The sequence below is a fragment of the Anopheles gambiae genome, chromosome 3 (assembly GCF_943734735.2).
Source record: "Anopheles gambiae chromosome 3, idAnoGambNW_F1_1, whole genome shotgun sequence".
Lineage (NCBI taxonomy): Eukaryota > Metazoa > Arthropoda > Insecta > Diptera > Culicidae > Anopheles > Anopheles gambiae.
Genome location: NC_064602.1, coordinates 91,871,280 through 91,888,251, shown reverse-complemented (window position 1 = coordinate 91,888,251; position 16,972 = coordinate 91,871,280). Strand labels below are relative to the sequence as shown.

The 16,972-nt window shown below is 47.9% G+C and overlaps 1 protein-coding gene across 3 annotated transcripts in view; it reads right to left on the bottom strand.

The window, feature by feature from the left end:
* LOC1280787 (matrix metalloproteinase-2) overlaps positions 1-16,972 on the bottom strand; it is a 264,242-nt gene that overhangs the window by 35,384 nt on the left and 211,886 nt on the right. The window contains exon 1 of one of the 3 annotated variants that reach the window (XM_320653.5): positions 12,363-12,416. The exons of the other annotated variants lie outside the window; for them this stretch is intronic. Within the exon in view, the coding sequence (XP_320653.5) occupies positions 12,363-12,401 (39 nt within the window). The 5' untranslated portion in view covers positions 12,402-12,416. Of the gene's footprint in view, positions 1-12,362; positions 12,417-16,972 lie in introns of those variants that run through there. 3 annotated transcript variants of the gene reach the window in all.

The following is a 16,972-nucleotide window of genomic DNA, read 5'->3' as shown; positions in this document are numbered from 1 at the left end:
TCTCGCAGGTTCGCTGTCATTTCATTCGACTTCATCTCGCAGAAGCGTCTTCATGAAGCCACGGCACCACGGCTTTTGAAAACGGCAATGTGCTGTCGGGCGCTGTAAAGTCATTCTTCAGCGACCAAACCGAACGACACCTAAATAATGACGGCGTTTCATGGCCTCCTGTGTGTCGCACTTCCAAGCGTTTCCATGGCAAAATTCTACAGCGACTTGCCCAGAGAGCACAAGGCATTCGTTCGATAAGCAAAGCACACACTGACAATGAAAAGGGACGTGACACGAAGAGAAAAAGACGGGAGACCTTCCTGTTGAAGGCTTAGACACGCTTGTGCCAAAAGTATCCCGCGAAATCCGGTTGAAAGATTTTGCCAAAAAGGAGGAAGAAAAAAAAAGCTGGGCAGCTTCGCGTGACTTGTGCCGTATCTTTATTTAGTGACGACCACCAACACACGGGCACCATCATCAAGGCTTCGAAGACGAATCGAGAGAGCTGTGAGGGGAGGGGGAAGGGACACATCCTTCCGGTGGTGTACGTCCCGTACTCAATTCCTTTGCAAGTCTTCTTCGAGTTCGGCGGGGGACCATGGTTTGAACCATGTCCATGTCGTGCCTATCGACGTCCCAATAATATCGCTAATGCCATTACTCCCGGGCGTAATAAGGCAAAAGTGGCAGAATCAGAAGAAGAAGAGGAAGGAGAAGCGCAAGAATGGCCATCTTCTTCTTGCGTCTCTGTGGCACGTTCTCTGTGCGCTCTCGCTCTGTGTGATGGTGAGTGCCCTTCGTTCGTTCCGTTTTTTTGCGCTTGCTATCGCTGAGGCTAAGTGGTTTTTATGCTTTATTGGAAATATGTTATGATGATGCACACACAGACATACACACACCCACACTGTTCCAGTTCCGTTTTCCTAGCATAGTGAAAAGCGGCAACAGTAGCACCCCGTCCCAGGAATATAAGGGAACGTTGCCATAAAATATACACGCTCGTTAAAGACGACATTTGCAACGTGGTCAATGTCACGGTGGAGCAAAAACGGAGCTGTGGGAGTGGGGGGGGGGAAGGTTCCGCTTTCCACTTTGTGGGTGGTGGTACTGTCCCAGCCGCACCAGAAATCATGCCAAAATGGTCCGCCCGCGCTCGAGTGTTTGGCACTCTTTGGCAATATTTGCTTATACAACGTACGACGACGTGTAGTGCTGGTGTGTGTGTGTGTGTCCGGGCGTAAGGGGACACAACACACCCCAAACATGTTGCGATAATATGCACCCAGCGCCGGAAGTAATGAAGAAGGAAGCGGAACCGGCTGATAGCGAGTCCCGTCTGCTCTGCTGCAAGGGGGCGTCGTCGTGGGTTAAATTTCTGCCACTTTGCCAGCCAGCACATGATCCGTTTTTGCAATATTCGAGGCACTCGCTCCACAAATGATGGTTTGTAATGTTGCCATTTGCCAGTAGCTGCGGCACAGACGCCACCGCTTCCCCACCGTTCTACCGTCAGCGTTGTCCCACGGGTTTGCGCGCTTGAATTTATATTGGCGTTATTAAACTAAGTGCCTTCGCGATATTATGATTAGGTCGTCCCCGCGTGAATGCATGTGTATTCCCCGGTGTGTATCGTCCCGGTGTACCGTCCTTCTCTCAACACCCGAATCGAATGGAATGGAATGTAAAATATGAGCCTTGCGCCATGGTTGCACCATCCTTTGTCGATGCCACCGAACAACATATCGACCAATCCCGTCTCAATCAGGCAAGGCAGTGGCAATGGGTGCCACACTATGTGGCGGAAGCTTGTCGGAAGTAGGATGGATGGATGAAGCAACCGATGTTTGAGGGTTGTGTGTGTTGGGACGGTCCACATCCACGTATGCAATATTACCGCGCTGGCTTCAAACAGTGTACAAACCCCTGTGGTGGTGCTGCACGGTTGCATGTTTCATTAGGCGCGAAACGGTTGTGCTGCGGAATTGATTGTTGCGCCGTTGATACCGTCAGCTATACACCGTTTGCCGCTGCCGTCGTGTGGAGCAATTACATCGAATTCAATTAAAATATTCGAATAGTGGTGTAGGAGCTGTCAGTATCGTTCTTTGGGTAGCGTATGTGCTGCACGCCATCTGTATTTTGCGTTTCATAACGAAGTACACGCGGTACAGTTGGCAGAGATGGTTGACTTCCGCTTCCGAACAGATCCAACCATATGTGTGCGATCATAGAACCATTGCAAACCTTCAGAGTTTCTTGCAGAATGCAGGCGAGAGATTGAGATAATTTAAGTTTTCAAATACAAAAAGTTTACCAGCAGTCACACAAACTTTCGGTACGACAGGACCAGCAACCAACGAGAGCAGCACCTTCAATGTCCGTTCAACTGTGCTCAGCGTCAAAAGGGTGGGAGAAAACTAACTTCATTTATCGGTCCAGCTTTTATGATATGGACATGAGTGTGGAGCGAGGCAACAACAACAAAAAAACATCGCCTTTACGTCCCTAGCACATGAGAGCACATTTGGGATGTGTCTAGCTTTCACGGACATTTTGTTGGAGATGATATTGGGGGACATATCTACAAATATCGCTGTGCTTTAACGTTGTCCAGAAAAAGTTCTAATGAACGAAAGGAGTATTTGTACAGTTTGGTTACGCCACCAGTCTCTGGTTGGGACAAAGTTTCCTTATGAAAACCTAAATCCCGTGGACATTATGTTCCGGACCTTGGTCGCTTGAGCGCGTGTGTGAGAGTGACAGAATTTGAGTGTAGTTTTAGCAATGGCTTTATCTCAGCGTCGGAGAATGGACGCAACACACATATGCTGGAGTAGACTATGCTTCAACAGCTTTAGAAAGCGTTGGACGATGTCAGGCGAAACCATTTTTCATAAAGATATATTTAAGGAACGTTGTGTGCAAAGGTGTCCGCATTATGCGTTGCTGAAGCTTCCATTGGAAGATCGTCCGACATTTCTCGTCTGTTTTGGAGCCTCACGGTATAAGCATTATTGCACAAAGACACAAAGAAAGTGGGAGATATTATAAATGGATATGTCCGAGCGTCATAATGAACAGGAAACCGTGTCCTCGCTGCACGTTGAGAAATTAATCTCTATCTCTCACGTCTAGCACGTGGCTAACCGCTGCACCTGGCGTGTATAGAGAGCGTGAGAGAGAGAGAGCGAGAGAGTCTAATGGAGCAGGGCATGCGTTGATTGGAACCGACGGGATCAAGTACTACGTGCGAGCTATAAAAAAGGCTTAGAGTAGAGCCCCAATGCTCGCTCAACACTGAAGGATTGTGGCTCCGCACCTGGAAGCATCCCCAAACAGGGGGCGCCGCCATAGGTTATATGGCCACACTCCATAACTCAATTCAATTAAGTGACTTTCAACAGCTGCTGGTGCTTCTGCTACGGCCACTACGCGACCATCATTGACCGGAAGTTGTCAAGCCACGGTGCATGTGATGTGTCCCGGGTTGCGATGGTTTCGGGTTTCGCCAGCCTGGCTGCTGACAAACATCTCGGCGACATCCCGAGCCACGTTGTGTTTCGAGGTTGAACTTTTCCCTGTTGTCTTTGCCAAACAGGGAGCGGCTTAAATTTCATCATTAATATCCTTACACGTTGCTTCCTGTCGGTTGCTTGCCATCCTGTTGTACACTATGCACAGATACACATTCCCACCTGGGACGAAAAGGCCACCGGATAGCGATGCTTGAAATTCATTTGACCTCAAGGCAGATCTCGGTACAGGGAGGGGTCGGTTTGGGGTCGGGTTGGTCGAAACTTTGTCCTTTCTGTTGGCAGTGGACCAGCGGTTTCAACACCCGGAGCCAGGTGCAAACAACAAAACCGATAGCTAGCGGGGGCGAAGAGAAGCAAGGAAGCAGTTGTTGAACTAGCGACGATAATAGCGGACAGATCCATGGGACCGCTTCCGGCTGTATATCTTTCAGGTTCTTCGCCACATCCCCAATGCAATGCAGCCGCCGTTTTCCGGGATGATCCGGGATATAGAGCGTGCTGAGTGTGAGCAGGATTTTGAGGATGAAGTTGTCAGTTCATTGCTGCAAAGCTCATGTTGAATTTAGATCATCTCTCGTGCGCTCTCTCTCTCTATCTTTGTTCCTCTCTCTCTCTATCGCTCTCGCTCTCTCTCTCTCTCTCTCTCTGTGTTGCTCGCGTCGTTGTGAGTCATTCTGATGTTTGAATCGAAACGTTACCGAATCGAACCCCCATCAAAGCAAAAGGGAGGGATAATTTTTAATTGGATTTCCATAATACGAGCTACCCTGGCTGCGCTGGACTGCATGCCTAGGCGGGAGGAGATCGATCCGACTTAACACTCAACCCCTTCTTCAAACCTAAAGCTGAGCTGAATCAAAATCCTGTTGTTGAAATCGGCTGATTGGTCCTGAAAACGGTACCGATTTGTTAAGTGGCTTTGCACACACACAACATCGCTCGAGGCTCTAGCTATGAAGTAGACCAAGCAAAAAAAAAAAAAGGCTAGGAAACAACGGCAAGGGTTCCATTCGTGATTTGGGTCCGGTACCGGTGTCCGGGTTTTCGTGCTGAAGGAGGAACGCGGCTAAACGAGCGCAAAGATTGAAACGACCTCTGGACCGCTCTGGATGATGTTGTTTGTGCACTTAACAAGGCGGGCGACACGACAGCAGGCAGTCCGTTCCGCTGTCCGAATGAAGTGACCGTTGGACTGTTGTGTGTGTGCGTGTATCGCCACGGTCACTTGTTGACTTCGGGCGTGTTGAGAGGAGTTAATTCGTACATTTGATGAAGCTAAATTGTGCTCGCAATACCGGTGCTAGCGTTTCGCGTTTCATTTGTGGCAGTAATGAAGAGGAGGGAAATAAATATCCTTTTTTTTGGTTTGGTTGTCTACTACCGTCAATTTGCACCTGCAACAGGCACTGATTACACTTCTCCCGCTTCACCGAGATGAGTGCTGCATATTTAATCAAAAAGAGTTTGTTTTGATTTAGCAGCAAAAAAAGAGGGACAGCTTAAAAAGCAAAGCTCTGGTGTTGTGATTTGTTTCCCTCTGTCCTCTGGCCTGATTTTTTTGGCTGTTGCCATTTTCCACTACTTTGTTTCAATATTTGATACACCTATAGCTCCTCTCGTGTCATGGCGGTCGTGTTTGCTTCGAATTTTGCAATTTATTTGACCAATTTCAGACTCACGAACAACAAAAACTTGCAACGAAACGAACGAACCAGAGTGTGGCTAATGGCCTAACGGGTAGTAGTAGTTGCATTGTGTTTGCTTTTCAGGGCAGAGTGTTCCGGGTAGCACAGTTTCGTTTCGCTCACCAGGGAAGCAGGGATATTAAATGTGGCAATGTTTGCTCGTGACGCCAATGCTGGAATTGCATTGTTTCCTTTCAATTACGGCACTATTTGTCTATCTGTCAAAATAAACCCCGTTATGCGCGGACGGGTGCGCCACCGCACTACGCATGCCAGAGTGTGTGCTAAGCGTGAGTGATTGTGCATGAAATCGGTGTGTGTGTGTGTTAAGGGTTTTTTTTGTTGTTTCGATGTGGTACTCGGAATATTCCTTTGTTAGGTCAAAATCTGACAGGTGACCTGGCGGCGGCAGTGTGCACTTTGTTTCGAGTTAAACTATCAACGGGAGTAGCAACTGATATAGACGCGATGCGTGGCTCTGACTAACCTTGTGGACATTTTTTTTTAAATGTTTTAATTGCCTTTCGGAAGGTCTTTAGCGAGTTTTCAACACTCCCTTCCAGTCACACACACGTTCGTCTCATACATTTTTGCGTGCTTCGTGTGGTCTTGCGTACCGAACCTGGAACGTTCCTTCTGCGTAGGAAATCGAGTAACCGACTACGCAGGCAAAGTTCTTTGTTTGCCACCGTTCTCGGCTGCTGTCGGCTCTGTGCGGAATGGAAAAATCGACTCAATCAATCAAAAGTTACCCTCACCAAAAAAAAAGCAGATGAATTAGTGTTTGCCCCTGGAGCAGAGGCAACAAACATCCCCTTAGAATTGCAGCATCCGGGGATGAAATGCAAAAAAGCAATCGTAGCAACTGTTGTGGTACGCTACGCAGCCTCGGATACGGTTCCTCGAATTTTGCCTTTTTGCTCCAACTGAACTGAAATCGATCCATTAAAACTGTTGATACGAAAAATGGGATAAAGTTCAACTTTTTGTCCCCCCTTTTTCCTCAGTGGGATGGAAAAATGTTTTACGGGAATGAAAGTAAGCACCCGAAGCAGATAAATGATATGACCATTAATAATTCTGCAACACTGTGTTCATAACAAAATGAAGCTTTTTTCAGGGAATAAGTGGAAAATTCCACGAAGAATTGTAAACCATTTTTAAGCATGCATTATTTCACACCCATTTCAATTGCAATTATTTCGGTGTACTTGCAGCTAGATTGTATTGTTGCCGGAAGTACCCCCTACCATTTGCTTCTCTCCCCCTTACTGCTCAAGGTTTGCAGGTGGGTTTTGCTGCCACCAGAAATGGTTAGAGCAGCACGTCCGCAAGGTGCTAATTAAACAACACTGCAACAACGGCGCTGCTGCTATACCCGCCCGGCGTTGTTACCCCGAACGTTTGCTTTTGATGTTTAATTGCATGTTTTGTACGCCGATGCACCCAGGCCAAGTTTTGCCGGAACCTTTCCAGGGCAGTGCAAACATTCATCCCGTGGGTGCAAAAACACAAAGGCGTTTTGGGCCAACGCGTGTGTGCAAGATTCTTGTACCCATCGGGAGTTCTGTGTATTAGTGGCTCAATTGGATGCTGCCACGCGGTGTTTGTTTGTACGCCAAGGGGATTGGCAGAATTGACACGAAAAACTGGACTGGAGATGGTGTGCTGTGTAGAGAGCGCTAATTACGCCACGTACAGTCGTGGCCACCTGTCGGGTGCATGTGTGTGTGTATGCCTGAAGCGTGGCACATGAGGTGCGTTCAAAAACAGGTGGTTTTGTGAAGGAACAGGTTGGGTTGCAATATCCCGAGGCATGCGTGACGAGTTCCGAAACCCTTAGCTTGGGAATCTTGAGCACATGATTTGTCAACCCTCTTATACTCTACAGCCAACAGCCACTGAGAGAGATATTGGATGTAGTCGATCCGTGTTTGCCATGTTCTTTTGTCGCTTATAGCAACGACGTCCCATCCACACTGGGGAAAGGATTGTTTTTAAAGGATGCAGAACCTTTAAAAGGCTGAAGGCGCAACTTCAAAACAAAAACGAGCCTCCTAATCCTTTCTCGTGCAGTGACGCCTGGATTGGATGAGGGGGGTTATAATCATACCGCTTCTGACAAGATGCCCACATTGAAAGCCTACTACAAGGATTATAGTTCGCCACTCTGTTATGTTTCGCTTTTTTTGTTTCTACCGATTTTCCACCCTCCCGGAGCCGAAAGGAGAAAGTTTGTTAAAGCGCTTTATCTCATATCTTTTATACCTTATGGGGTGTGGGGTATCCATACCATATCGTCCCGCTGGTGGAGTTAGGCGTATATAATGTATCCTTTGGGTTCTTGTGTTTTGGGGGGAGGTTCTGGAACAACAACCAGTTGGTTAGTTGATTAAAGTTGTACCGACCAAGCACTCCACCATAGGCAGGTGTTGCTGTGTTCAGTTCAGCAGTTGCGTACTGCTGCTCCGTAGTAGTAGTAGTAGTAGTGCAGCTTTGAGGTTAGCAGGAGCAGCTTGTTTTCCCGGCGGTTGTGGCTAACCCGTTCCGAAAATCCCACCACCAATTGCTGCACACCGAGCATTGTTTGTTTGGCTGTTTGGGTTTCGGCCACTTTAATGAACCTGAATGGCAGTCGGCCATTTTTGGAGCAAATCGCACTACCTCTTCCTGATTTGGTTGTTGTGGCGAGTGTTGTGTGCGGGAAGGGAAGGTGCACTTGAAGTTGCGTCCACGTTTTGTGTCGGACATACGGCCAGAGGTACACAGTAGGCAAAGTTGAATCGGTCGATGGGTCGGTCCGGTTGAAAAACTTGCTCCCCACTACCCCCCAAAATACATCAAAGGTCTGTTGGAGCTGCGGTTGTGTTGGCGTGTTCCGTATGAGCGAAGTGTCTCGAAAAGGATTCTCGGTAGTGGTGAGGTTTGTGCGAGGAACTTTAGCCCCACCGGTTGTAGTTGCTGATCAAGTGTTCCATAGCTTGTGTGTGTGTATGTGTGTCTGTGTGCCATAGGTACAGTGTTTGACAGAAGGACTTTGGACGTTTGACTGGTGGTGGTAGTACCCGACGGAATCGATTCGTCTTCCAACAAGAATCGTGGTGTCCAAGTGTCAAAAGTTGGACAGTCAGATGTGTCTGTGTGTGTGTGTAATCCTGTAGTTTGCATCGAGGACATCTCTCTTTCCATTGGTTCCTGACATTCGTTGCGTAAAAATAAGTGTTAGTATGTGTGTGTGTGCGTTTTTGGAGGGAATTTGTACGCTTAACCTCTGTACTGTTCCAAAGAGGAGCGAAAAGTTTTTTTTTTGGGATGGGCAATTTGGTGACTCTCCTGGGAATAAAAAAGTCCAGGGCAGATACACAAAACACTTGTACTCAACACTGCCGAACTTGAAGCCAACACTAAGTGGGTGAGTAATAAGTGAACCTTTCAAAAATCGATTGACTCAAGCGTTTGGCACTTTACCAACTTTCCCCGATATTTCTGCAGAATTGAGCTGCCGCCGCTGTTGGTGGACGCTTCCCGTTCGCGTAAGCTTGTACAGCAGATGTTAAACACATGCTGCAATACACTCACATCCAACACAATAGACTGGAGATAGTGAAGACACTTGCTACCTTTTTTGTCTTCCTTTTGTGTGCGATGCCGATGGGAAGTGTGCAAAAAAAAAACAACTCTACACAGCAAGAAGAGGAATCTTTGCAGGATCCATTTTTTCCATTTCCCTCCGACAGTAACACACAAAAGTAACTTCCACGAGGGAGAATAAGAAAAAAACATGGGGACTTGGAAACGGAGTTAAAAAAAAGGAGTTGAACGATTACTTTCTTTGTCTCGCTTACAGCTTTGCAGATAAATAGATAGAGGTTACACTGTAGCGCTGCAACACTGTAGCTCCCAGCTGAACGTTCTCAGTCGAGTTTCAATGATGAAGGTCCACTTCACTTTTTGTGACAGGGTTAAAGTTCACTGCTACACCGGTAGAAAGAAGGAAGCGAAAAATTATGAATCATTCATCTGGCGTGCAATCTTGGGGTGACGAGATTTTGATTGTGTCTGGTAGCCCACGGTTGATTTTTCACCCGTGGGAGCCGCTGTAAGATGTGTCTGCTCGGACGCAAATACTCAGAACTGTTCATAGCTTCGGACCCGGGAAAGCAAAAAGGGTGGGCCCCGGCACGGTAGTATAAATCTCATTACGATGCTAATCATATCGGTGAGATGTGCGCTGAAGCGGGAAGCTGCTGAGCAAACGGAGAGAATGCATCAAACCGAATGTGTGTTGCATATGTAGCAGGTCCAATTCAAACTCAAACACCCGGTGGCTCGGTGTGGTCAGTGAGCTCCATTCGTAGCTCAACAGGCGACACACGTCGAGCCACACGACGGTGATGCTTTCCGTTGATCGCTGCATGCACGTATACGTAAAGGGGTAGCAGAAAAAGGTACGGTGTATTGCTCCAAATCGACATGCTGGAAACTCAATTTATTTAAATTTATTTATTGAATGTATATTTCTGCTGCTGCAATCCCTTTTTCACGCCGTTCCGCCCGACGGCAGGTTGAAATCACAAGTGATACAATATTTCCTGCGATTTGCGCGTGCACATCTTCGCAAGTGTCTTCGGCTGGGGAGTGTGTAGTAGGATAACAAAAAATGCAAAATGTTTTTCATATGCTCACATGCTTCTCCAATTTGTTTGTCACATTTTGTACCCTTCCAGGGAGATGTTTCCCCCCCCCCCCTCCCCCCCCCCCCCGAACGGAACGGTTGAGGGATGAATTCGGCAGTGGAATGATAAACACGCGTGCGGGTTTTAATACGGCCCCGCGCGTCTGATGGATGAAGTGAAGGGAGCAGAAGTAAATGAACGTGGGGAACAAGGGTAAGGGGATAAATTGAGATCGATTGACATTTGCCGTGCACGGTGTGGTGTGGTGTTATGAGTAGGGAGAGCGTGTCCCCAATCACTTTACGGAGAGCTTGTTGTTCCTTTGGCGTTGTTGTTCTGCGTTTATTGAATCATCAACGGTGCTGCGAGAGGAGCGGGAGGTGCGATTTGATTTTGTACTGGTCGTCGTCATAGTCGTCAATTTTAATGGTGATAAATGTAATGTAGGAAGAAATAATTAAATCCACGCCACACCACCATCCCGGGGACTGTATTGTGAGGTGTGCGAAAAAGCATCCATATGTGTGCTGGGGAGCTTTGGGATTGATATTTTTAGAGCGGAAAAAATGACAAAACATAATGGAACAACACTTAACTGGGTTGGGAAATGAAGGATGAAAGCGCACCGAGGTGGCAGGACGCTATCACAGCCTTGCCTTAGATCATCCCGAACGAAAGACATTCAATTTATTATTGTTGGATGTATTGATTTTAATCATATCCTTCACAGGCATATCGTGCAGAACATCACGAAGCATTGAGCATTGGCAGTGGGTGGAGCAGTTCCAAATTGAGTTTTGAGGCGCATTAGAGCTTTTTTTGGCAATTTTTTTTTTCTGTTCTTGTGGTAACACAAAACGGTTGCCCGACCAACCGACGATGAAAAGATTCGGTTTCGCAGCGCTTTTGGAAAAATGGTTTCATTGAATGGTGAAACAACGAGAGTGGGTGTAAAACACAAGATGAGGAAAGAGAGAAAGGGAGGGAGAGAGGGAGAGAGAGCGAATTGACTGGCGATGAAGGTTGTTTCGTTTAATTTTCTTCAACGCCTGAGGAGCTTGCCCATTGAGACTGACTGTGGAAGGCTGTTTTTTTGTCCGGTGTGTGGCGCAACATTCGGAAACCCATTTTGCGAACGCCGTCCTCCAAACGCTCCTCCAATAAGCAATAATAAATATTTTCATTTCCCATCCATCCATCGTGCGGGCAGCAGCAGCGAAAATACAAACACAATATACTGCAGCTTTCTGAGCGTTTCTGGGGATCGCTGTGGATGTTGGGGGGGAGTTGGTAGGCAAATAAAATAAAATAAAATATCGAAAAAGTTAACCGAAAGCCAGCCGCCGTCCATTCAATATTTGCCCAGTGCCCCCCCCCCCCCCCTCCTCAGTGGGTATCAAAACGTCGTGAACGCATTTCCTCTATTGTGGCTGGTTGGAGGATGTGGTGTCCTTCGTGATGTGTTTTTTCTCTCTCTCTCCCTCCTCTGTCCTCGGCTACATCAACAATGCGCGTCCCGAAATCGTCCCGAATCGGCTTTCAAAGCCGCTTCTGAATGAAATATTTCAACGCGAACGCTACCACAAATTGGCAGCGCTGGCGGTGGAGTTGGGCCACTTTATTTGATGGAGTGGCCCCTCCGGGCGGCGTCGGTGGACGATGTTGCCTTAGTGTGCCCCAATTTACCGGGCCGCTCGAATCGAACCGGCGCGCCCTCTAACCGCTGGGTGGGTGGTGTCCGGCACAAATTGAAAGTGTAATATTTTGCTGCCGGCTTCCTTTTCTTCTGCCCCCCCGGGCTTTTGATTGATGGGGAACTGGGTCAAGAGTTCTAGCCGGCCGGGCGATGGATTTCGCACACAGCACGACGGTGTGTGTGTAAGTTGATGATCAAACCATAACGACCTATGATAATGGCGTCGGAGTCGGGCGGTCATATCCGTTTTTTTTGGAGGAGTGTGGGAGTGTGTTTGTTTTCGTGTCAATCCGGTTTGATTGAGTATGGGGTTCGTTGCCTAGCCCATCTGCCGTCGAACCAATCGGTAAAGTTATCGAAAAAATAATACCAAAACCAATATTTCACTTCAGGATGCGTGGTGTGGATGCGTGGCGAGATAAAGAGTTTGATGGAGTTTGTTATTTGTGCGAAATTGGGTATTCTGGACCTGAAAAATGGTGCCTGCACGGGGGTACCGCATTAATGGTCGTTTCGAATGACGCCATGCGTCCATGCGAGTCATCGAGCTCGGGCTGTGTCTTTTGACTGTTCCCTTGCCCAATGGCATTGAAAAACATTGGCAGAAAATATAAATAAAATTAAAAAAAAAAAGACAAGAACACACTTGAGCGAGCACAGAGCAGCACTGATGGTTCGGGAAAATTAAGTTAGGATTGTTTTGGAATTATTGTTTCCCCCACCAATCACTCCCATTTCGCCCGGCCGTGCTACTAAAACATGCATTGCCAGTACTTACAAACCGCTGGTGAGCTTCCTCCTTACAGCGCCGGTACATGCCTGCTGGTTAAACGATTTTTCGCTTGCGTTAGCATCAAATTCCTTACCTGTAGGGAGGAGACAGAAAACAAACAAACAGCAGCGGGTGAGCGAAAGAAAAATCGTATTACATACAAAATCAGTTCTTTGCAATCTTTGCCAGGATTTTATTGGGGTTTTACTGGCTTTCCCTCATCGGAAGAGGGGCATGAAAGGTATGGCGGGAAAGGAAAATTAGTGCAAAAGGGAACAGCAGGGAACAACAACGAAACGTCGAACCGAAACAACAACACAGCGCCGCCGCCAACCGCTCGTTAGCGTACGAATGCAACCGGCGCAAGCAGGGCAGCAAGTGGCTAAGCAACAGAAATTGGAATATAAATTAAACCCGGACCGCGCGGCACCGCGACTACCGCCTCTGTAGTAAAAAGCTTTCGCGCTGTCGTGCGCGCAAAAACTGCACACATGCAAATCTGGCACACAAGAAAGTAGAAACAAAAAAAAAAAAACAACAACGCTGGTAAAATTATATGATGGAAGTAGTAAGAACAGGCACGGGGGAAAAACAGCCATACACACACCCGGTAGAAAATCACCGGAACCGGAAGAAGCTGGGCTAAGGCTACGGAATGGTTGGCCGGGTTGTTTCACCCCTCCCCCATATGTGTTTGTGTGTGAGTGTTTCGGTGCGTTGGTTTGCTGCCGTTGTGTGTATCGTTCGCTTGGTTTCGGTCGCTTGGTGTGCCGGCTTTTGTTGTTGGGTAAAACCGAAAAATTTAATTTTCCGCCTCGTTAGGCGAACAGCAGCAAAAATCTATTTTCCCTACTACCAGCAGCAGCAGCATATGAACAATCTCGTGTAGAAGAACAAAAAAAAAGTGAGTGGTGGGGGAGGAGGTAAGAGCCAGCAGAAAAGAAAAATCAAATTCCGCTCAGATTCATCTCAAGCAAAAATGGTGGGAAAATGGTGCAAGTGGAAAGGAAATGCAAAGCTACGAAATGGAAATGAAGCGCAAACGGTAGCATGGGAAAGTGTGTGAGTGTGTGTGTGTGTGAGAAAGAGAGAGTTTTTTCTTTCCCTTCTCCTATTGTTGTTTTTACGCAAGCAGCCTTCTTAACGATGACAATCGGCATTGGCGGCCCCTGGCAGAAGCCGCAGAGCGAGTGGATGTGTTATATTTTCGCCTTTCTACCCAGGGCAATTACTACTATTTACCTACTATCTACATGGCAAGGGAGCAGGTTTACGTCGCCAAAAAAACACATTCCTATGGCAAAAAAACATACGCCCGCCCGAACCTGTAACCTCTGCGTTTCTGCCACGGTGCGAAAGTTGCAGCGAGAGCAGTACCATGGGCGGAAAACAATTTTCTTGATTTTTCCTGATTTCCTGCAACGAACCAAATGTCCCTGCAGGCAACGATGGCACGCTTGTGTGAGTGGAAAACAGCGGAAGCTGTAAAACAAACCCACGACTTCCCGTACAACTTGGGTACTACGGGCTAGTGCGCCTGCATGGTATGCAACGCGCGCAACGTGCAAGCCGAACGAGAGCGCGCGATTTCAATTTGTTTGTTTCCGATTTCCAATGGAATAGGGTTTTTTTTGTTACTGTTGTTGTTGTTGTTGCTGATCCTCTCACTAGTGCTTCATTTCCATTTTTTCCCCCGGTGCACCACCGGTCGCCCCCGGTCTGTTGGGCATATCATTTAAAAGCACTTCTGCAGACAATTGACAAGTTTACATGTGCGGCTAAGCACCGGCAGGAAACTGTGTTTCGTTTGGTGTTAGCCGGGCGTGCTGGTAGGTTTCAAATTTATGCATACACGGTCAACCGGGCTCTCGCTTACATCCACCCACTTGACTACACGCCACAAGCATGCGGAAGTTTTGTTCTTTCTCCGAGACACGGGAGAGAATCGTTATGCATAATGACTTTTCCCTGTCCTCGCCACCGACATCTCAGAACACCATTAGGAGAGTGTGCAAGAGTGTCACTCGCTTCTTTCGGGAGACACCTCGCCCGGGCCATCTTTTCCGGCCAGCTCCGCCGGTCCGTGCAGAACGTCCAGCAGAGTTAAACGTCCATACGCTGCAAACAACGCGGCATGGGACGGAGTGTGCCTGGCTCCGGCATGTTTTGGCTGTTGAATTTTCATTGCTTCATCATCATAATCATACGAGTTTTAGAGCGCTAGATCCTCAGCGGTACAGCGTTAAGGGCGGCCGGTAACGATGTGGTGGGGCCCAGGGCCCTCGCAAGCACACGGCTGCGCTTCACGCCTGTATGTATGCTATTGTTTTTTTTCTCTTTTGTATGTGTGTTTGTTTGCATTTTTTGTTACTTTTTCCACTAAACAGAAGTCTTCCACAGTTTGCCCTCGTTTGTGGGCCGCACCTCCTCGGTTCTATCAACAACTGAGTCCGTTTTCATATTTTTCTGCTTGCAGCATTCACAATTTCTTTATTCTTCTTTTTCTGCTGTTGTTTGGAATGATATTCACCAAGCCTCTGTCGTATAGGAAGGGACGCCCCACATTCTTACCAGACGTCAGCGCCATCGGTTGCAGCGGTACAGCTTCTACGTACGACGCTGTTGTGGTTCGGCTGTGCTGTGTCGGCGCCCGAAAGGTAGACAACACGATGTCATTCTTGCTGACAGCAGCCAACAACACCAGCGCCGCCGCTCCCGTTTTGTAGCGCTGGCAGCACTGCACTCTGCTCCAAATGCTTCAAAACAGAGGGTATTACCACACACAGAGTAAAGAGATCTCCCCGTTTTTGTACGACTGGAGGGTCTGCTGGGTGCTGTGTTGCCGCTCTATATGAAGAGTCCTGGACACACAGACAAAAAACACGCAGATATGATGCGGCGCGTTGCGGCCTGGGGAGCGGAGTGGAAAGGACAGGGATCCATGTATATGGAAAATGCATAATGCATGTTTCACCTCACCGTGTTCTCCAGCCCCTTGCTGAACGAACTGCTACCGGTTGATGGTAAGTGAGGGCACCGACATTGCCTGCAGCCGGAATGACGTTTCGCCTGCAGGGTATGCAACGTTTTCTCGCTTTCTCGTTACAGAATTCAGCAGAAAGAACGAACGAACGAACGAAAAAAAAAGCAAAGAAATGCAATGTAAATCGTTTCTATCCTTGCAACCGTTGCTGCACATGCTGGTTTCTTTAGGGGCGAAGACTGTTGTTTCTTCGGCACGAGAAGAAACGCTACGTGTCTAATCACAGTGCACTCGTCCCTTTCAGCTCGGTGCTTATCCCTCGTACACACTCGTCCCAGGAAATCCTGCCTGCCGCTGGAGCAAACCCGGCTCTGCCGAAGGATACAGGAGGATACGTCAGAATGGGAAAATCAAGCATGATAAGGAAAAATTGGGATTTGCACTACTCTCCTTCGCGCCCCCCCAAACACAATGGTGCGGTAGGGAAAAAAGCAAAAAAAAGCTGCAGCTGCTTTCCTTTCATGCGGTGTGCGATGCTTTGTAATGCTTTCTTCAGCTCGCTCTTCGTCTGCGCTTTTTTGTGTTGCCAGCTTTTGCCAGCTTTTGCCAGCCTGCAAGAGTATGCAAATGAGAATCAATTCCAAGTACTCTCGGGGGACGGGGGTGGTTTGGCTTTGTTCCCCGCTCTCTTCCCCTCACTCACCCGATACCGAGCGACGGGCGAGATCGAGAACAAAGCACTTCTAATGGTGGTTTGATTCGGCACGAAAAGACACTTTATTCTTGACGAGCGCCGTTCGATCTATGACCACAAGTGGCTTGGTGATGATGATGGCGATGGTGGTGGCCTGCCATTCTAACACACATTAGGCGATGAAGTCATAAAGCAAAAGGAAAAGTTTCCAAAACGGATTTTTATTGCCACTTTCCGCGTACTGTTTTCTTTTTGCCGGGAATTGCTTAAACGGTGTTGGCCAAATTGGCTGATTTGAAGAGATCCTCTGTGGCTGGTTGAAATTTTCTATAAATTGTACTTTAATACTTTGCACACTTTGATGCTGTGGGTAGTGGGATTCTACCTGATAGGGGTCAATAGTGAACCATTGCTTGCGGTTGTGTGCGCGCACGTTCCCGAACCGTGGGACAAAGCGTGAACAAGATGAAAACTTCTCTCACCACCAGCAGCAGCAGCAGCAGAGTGGGAAAAACTTTGCACAAACTGGTTTGTCCGAGCAGGGACGATCATGCTGCCGAGCGCCCATAGTAACGATTTACTGCTTTCACCGCTGCTGAAAGTTGGCACCCTTTACTGGTCAAGGGGTACGCGCCGTGGGAGTGTGAAGTAAAAGTCTCAACAAAAGACAAAAAAAAAACTGGCAGAATGCTTGTAATGATCAGGTATTCTTGCTGACGGGCACAACGGGTCCGGTGGACCGTTGGAAGGAGCGTTTTAAACACATCCACCCGGTAGCTCCTTTGCTGTGGCCCCATCGAACCAACCACGACGACGGCGGGCGATGACAAGCGTCCGGTTGACGTTGGATTACTACTTCACACACACTTTCTCTCTCTCTCTTTCTCTCTTCATCGTCCAGTTTTGTCACTTTGTGTGATGAAACTCTGTTCCACCGGT